Genomic DNA, 6,000 nt, shown 5'->3' with positions numbered 1-6,000 from the left:
CTACTGGCTAAGCCCAGGAAATTCCAAACAGGTCGATTTCGAAACGTCGCTGTCGTTCGCTCCGGGCTCAGAGTCTTGCCTTTCTTCTGGCAAAAAGCACTAGAATCGTGAACAAAAGGCAACAGCCACGCTACAAAGCGCCCCGGGGGGGATTTATCATGCAACCGGGGGTCCTGTGTTTTATTTTTTACGCTGTTTTTAATTTTGAAAGCTTACCAATTCCTTGGAACAAACGATTTTATTTTATTTTTTAACTTAGAAGAACGGACCACTGGGTCGTATTTATTAAGGCTACTTAATAGTTAACTTAATCTAACTGAACAAAAATAACTTAAGAAATAGGTGGCATTTCGGAAAATAACATTGTACACAACTAAATTAATGTGTTTATCACCATTGTTTTTCGTCCGCTGCGTTTGTGGTGTCCCACCATTTTTCAGTTGATAAAAATCAAAATTGGCAATCGTAGCTCGGCCATAGATCATCCGTCTGCGCTGCACCGATTAATCGGTTTATATGCGAAAGACGTCTGTTCGAACGCTGACAGTGCATTTCAACTTGAGTGCAGAACTTTAAGTTATTACTTAATACATCTTTTTCCGTTCCAATAATAATAATAAAAACTAATCAACTATCTGACAGCCAAGCGTAAAAGTAGGTAGAGATTGTCCTTCTTGGGCAATAATAAAGAAAATTTGTCTCTTCCCAAGAGATGCATGAGGTAAGATAACAGGACAAATATCTTTTACCAAGCATTTTAACATATATTGAAAAGTTTGTTCTGATACTATGCCCTTGTTGTGGATCACTCATTTTTGTTTGCCGTTTATTTAATTTTCTTCGAATTCACTATGTCCATACCCAACATGATGAAAATTGTTTCCCCATCTGAGTGTGTTTTCATAACTCATTTTTACGTTAAAAGTCTTACGGCTAAGGGCACTAAAACCCAAACTGCGGTATTTGTTGGCCCTATGAATGTTCTCATAACAATCGAAATTGGCAAAATAGCAGGAAAACTAAGTGCAAAGCGATTAGTAGCGTTCAAAAGCAAAAGCGTGGCTTGGGACATAACTCACGCTTGTCCATTTGCGTCCGTGTGCCGCTATTTCCGAATGCGATTTATGAAAAATTACCCTCCAAAGTTCTGCTCACTGAAAAGGACGGAAAGGATTAGGCAACCTACAGCTGGAACCAAGTTTTGTTCCACCGCAAGTTTTCCTACCGACTGACTGTTCACGGTCCGAAAAGTTGCGTCAGGCTAGGTGACAATACAATAAAATATGTGAAGAAAAACTCGTCCGTACATTGTGCAATTGCACAATATAAACCATTATACCGAAACACTCGGCGCTGGAGTTCCTCGACAGCTCGCGCCAGCTTACGCTCGTACCGGTGTTTGGTCGGCTTTATGGTCAGAAGGTGGCCAATGGCTGACCGTCACGAAAGAGGAATGATAAAAAATGGTTTTGATTGTTTTGAAGGATTATGTTCTGGTTGGGAATAGTTTTGTTTAAATAATTCATGCCTTAAGCGGAAACTTTCACTACAGTTTGAATTATGAAACGAACGGGCCGTGGTAGCTCGCCCTAAAGTGGACACAATCGAATTACAAATACGGGAAAGACAAAAACAGGAACCCGCATGCGTTTTGTGAAGTATAAACCGACCATTTCTCACGCTCATATTTCGCTTATCGACACGTTAACTCATAACCTGCATAAAATGTTGGCGCCGTTTCAAAAGACGGTCCAACATTTGCTCGAGAAGCGGAGAACCTGTGCATCAATATGGATGAGACATACTTATTTATAACTTTTTTTTTGCCGCGAAATGGCTTTCCGGGCTGTGAAACGGCCACATTTCAACCTGTGCTCAGTGATCTAACACTGTCGACGTCTGTCCGATTGAAAGATTTTTCCCAATACATTCAACAACGTTTTCAATAATATTTTTCAAATTCCTTACGTTTAGTTAATTTCAAGCTTAGAATCTGCTTGAAGTATTATACTATACTTGTAAACTCACGCCATTTTTGTCACAATTTGCAATATGAAAGTAGGTGAAAAATAGTCACAACGTAAGATCGTCAAATCATTGGCACAATGGAGAATAGTGCAGAAGTAAATTTGTCCCTTCGCCCAGATTAATTACTGAGCTTGTTAAGCCCATAAACATTTCCGTCGCGCCCTTCGGTCGACACGATCGTCCGCCGGCGGATCCGTAGCTGTATTCCAATTTTCGTTATGCTATTTTACACCTGGAACACGTGTTCAAACTTCCCTAAACATGCATTGCGCCACGCTATGCAGCCACCGGGCACGAAAACGCCGTGGAGCGACTACGGGGCCACACCGTGCCCAGTAAAGTACGATAAAAATGCGCTTCCTCCTTCGTGGAAGGTGCGAGGAAGCGAAAATCGTTTCCAGGTTACCATTTGATCTCGGCGTAGGTTGGCAATTTCTGCCAGCGCCCCAGGGTTGCATTTGTGTCAGGGTACAGCGCGCACTCCCGACGGCGGCACAGATTTCGGGGCCGAGATGTTTACTAACTGGCCCATGTTTCGCCGAGCCCGGAAGCGCCCGGTTTTGTGCTGCAAGGTGTAATGCCAGCATAATGGGTCTGCGTATTTTTGCTTGTGCTTTCCTTTTACGATACCGTTGATATTTACCCGCTTACCAGAGTATACGCTAGTAGTATACAGGCGTAGTATACAACCTACGTGCTGCTGCCGCTGGCGAACCGGGCCATGACGGAACGTACGAAGTATTATTTTTCCAGATGACCTAGAATGTCATCGCGTTTCGCTGAGCTGCTTATCGTTTCCCACAAGCGAAGGCAGCAGTGTACCTAGGCAAACAGTGACCCAGACTCTGTGGGACCTCAAAAACTATTTGAGTAGTGGCAAATAATTTCAAGTCGCGGCACCGATTTCCCGGAAGTTCCCCCTGGTTCTGCGAGATGTATGGAATTTCATTCATTCATGTATTTTTATTGCCAAAGTATAGCGAACTTGACGGCGTGACATAATATTTGAAGCATCAGTGACGTAGCTTGTGATGTTCGAAATCAAATAACACCGGCGCCCGTGAGGGAAGTAGCATTCAAGAGATCATTTTATGACGTTACATGTGCTACAATTCAATTATAGCTCTGCAAAGGATTCTCTCCCACCGGGCGCAGCTACGAGACAATATCAAATTTTGATTTTGCTTCCTTGGTCCTTGGGCAGGGGCCACTTGAGCGTCCGGCGTCGGTCGCTCAGCAGCGAGGACACCTTTCTTGGCGTACTGGAGCGAAATAGTTGTAGCCAATTGTCAGCAGACCATGAAACACGATTTCGAATGATGTTCTAGACGCGCTGGTAAAAAGAATATTTTGAGGCACTCCGAGACGTCCAGCACAGTGGAACTAGCGTCCCGGATTGTGACCAAAAATCGTTTTTTACTAAACTTAGTTTTAGTCTAATCTTAAAACTATTATTGAAACTATATAATAAATAAACCCACTGTTATCTGGTCAATATCGACTATTTATTTGAACTATGCTAGGGCGTTGAATCGACCCAAAACTTTCAAGTCGGAGCAAACGAGATAAAGGTCCAAAGTTGCAATACCCACACCGATCTTGTGGAAACGAGCGTTCCACAACAACTTGTCGAGCCGAACCTGGCCAAAAGGGCCACCGTACCATTGCGGTCGTTTTCCACGCACATAACGGGCGGATAAATAAATAACCCAAAGGATTCACATGTTTTCAAGGATCACACAAATTGGGGCTCTCTGCAAAAGCACCGGCTCAAAACTAGTTCAGGGCGCACTGCATCCAAAGACCGACGAAGACCGGCAAGAACTTCAAACTACCGGCAACGCACGCAAAGTTATGTTGTTCAAACTTTACACTTTACGCTCGACATGATTCAACTCACGGATTGTGCCGATTATGAGGCACACCCAGTCGGATACACTGGAGGGTAATAAGTAAGTGTTTAGCGAGTACTTCGCATTGTGCCGCAAGTTGGAGAGCAGAGCAGCAGTGCTTCAATCGAATCTTAAGATCACATTTTATCTTCCCACGACGAAGCCGTGTGGAGTGAACTCTGAAGAACGCCGCAAGGGCCAAAAAATGCCGGCACCAATGTGGCAATCGTTAGCCCTAACCTCACTTTGCATGTACGTGGCCTCGCGAAAATTCTTGCAAAAGAATGAATTCTAAGAGTGGATGCTGGATGGGCTCCGCAGAGCTTCATCTGGAAACCAAGCACAGAACGGACGTGCCAAACAAAACGGAACGGAACGGAACGAAGTACTTTCCGCCACAAACCGTGACCGGGGCAGTGCGCAAACTCGACGAAAACCCACCACCTGAGAGCGTCTTCGGTAGGAGTCGTTAGTTTTTCTTGGAGTTTATGGAACCGTGTGACCCCGAATGTGCTCTACCGAGAGCACCGGCAACGCCGGACGCTGGATGCTGGAAGGTCAGTTCTGATCGGTACGTCGATGGGTGCGGGCGTGCGTTCGGGCCAACAGCGACAACCAGGCGAGTGACGTCTCTTTTTGAACTCCCCGAGTACTCCCGAGAGTGCGAAACCGTGTTCTGGTGCAAATTGAGTTTTCCTTGAACCGGCACTCGGACGCGTGTGTAGAGCTCTGCCCTCGGTTTCGGTTATTCGATGTTCAAAATGAAGCACAAGGATGAATGAAATGACTGGGTGTAGCGGTTGAAAGATTGGACACTTGATCTGGCGTACCCTGATTCGCTCCTGAATACCCAGCGCCCACTTATGTTTCCCGGTAACACTCTCGCCCGGACAGACGGAGCAGAATGAAAAGCGCTACTTGAACCACACGATCGCCACTACCTGTGCTACCTCTTTCTGGTAGCTCCGCGGTTGAAACCGCCTCACACACTAATTGAGTAACTTTCACGGTACGCGGGAACACAGCACAAAGGTCAGAGGAATTACTGGATTAATGCTCCTCCGGGAACTATCAACATCTCGCGCTGGTAGTTACGAGTGTTTCACCGTCGAAAGGACGGCAACATTCGCCTCATTTGCATACCGGTGCAGGTGCCATGCGTGCCAGTGAATGTGTGAGTCGAACACCCGAAAAAAAACATTACGTTTTCCACCAGTTTTTCACACGGTAAAAACCAGGGCGGTGGCGAGCGGCAGGTAACTGCCACTTGACTCTGATCCAAACCCCTGGAATGTACCCTAAGTGGATAATGGAATTCACCTATTTGAGGAGCGATGCGTGCGACGTGCGGCAAGTGAAGTGTGAAAATGAGCCACCCATGCCACCTCCGTTCTTCCGGCTGCAAACGGCGGATAAAGAGCCGTATACCCAGCCCAGTACACCCAGCGCAACCTGATAACGGCAACAGCAGCAACGGAAAAATGCCGTAAGTATTCCCGATGCGAAAAGAAGGTAGCTCTCGAGTGTCTCATGTTAAACCTGAACTGTATGATGCAATGAGCGTGAATAGAAACTTGAAACGTGAAAAACAAGTCCAAAAGCGTAGACTGTTGTGGGCTTTTATGTGAGTGAACTTAATCGGAGGCTCTTGGTATCGTTACCCACTAAAAACCCACATTTGTTCATGATTGTCGCTACTAATGACATGGCCTGTAAATAAGACTTTTTAAGCATAGGTTACGGTTCCAACCAAAACTTGAAACGGACCAGAAACATGTATGATCAAACAAAGAACAAAACGAAACTTTCACCGCAATGGCCGAAAGCGGTTTGACCTTTTGACATCCATGCCAAGCAACAGATGCCCGCTCTTTTACTATCCTGCAACACACCAGGGAATGCATGTAAATACCCAACATGGCTGCAGCCGGTTGATTGGATGTTTGTTCTACCCGTGACGGAGTGGAAAGTCGAAAAAGGCTAAAATCTCTCCCCACGCTGCCTCGTGTTTACTTTGCCTCTTATTTCACTTCCGGTTTGGTGCGTCGAACGTGGCTCGAATATAAATAAACTTCGTCGA

At 45.5% G+C, this 6,000-nt stretch overlaps 1 protein-coding gene across 1 annotated transcript in view; it reads left to right on the top strand.

The window, feature by feature from the left end:
• Window positions 1-712: 712 nt before the first annotated feature.
• The window catches only part of LOC128270081 (uncharacterized), a 54,752-nt gene continuing 49,464 nt past the window's right edge, over window positions 713-6,000 (top strand). Inside the window, 1 exon segment of the mRNA XM_053007487.1 lies at window positions 713-721. Coding sequence (XP_052863447.1) covers window positions 713-721 — 9 coding nt within the window.

This window comes from Anopheles cruzii, chromosome 3 (genome assembly GCF_943734635.1).
Source record: "Anopheles cruzii chromosome 3, idAnoCruzAS_RS32_06, whole genome shotgun sequence".
In the NCBI taxonomy this organism is placed as follows: Eukaryota; Metazoa; Arthropoda; class Insecta; order Diptera; family Culicidae; genus Anopheles; species Anopheles cruzii.
This window is presented reverse-complemented; position numbering and strand designations above follow the sequence as displayed.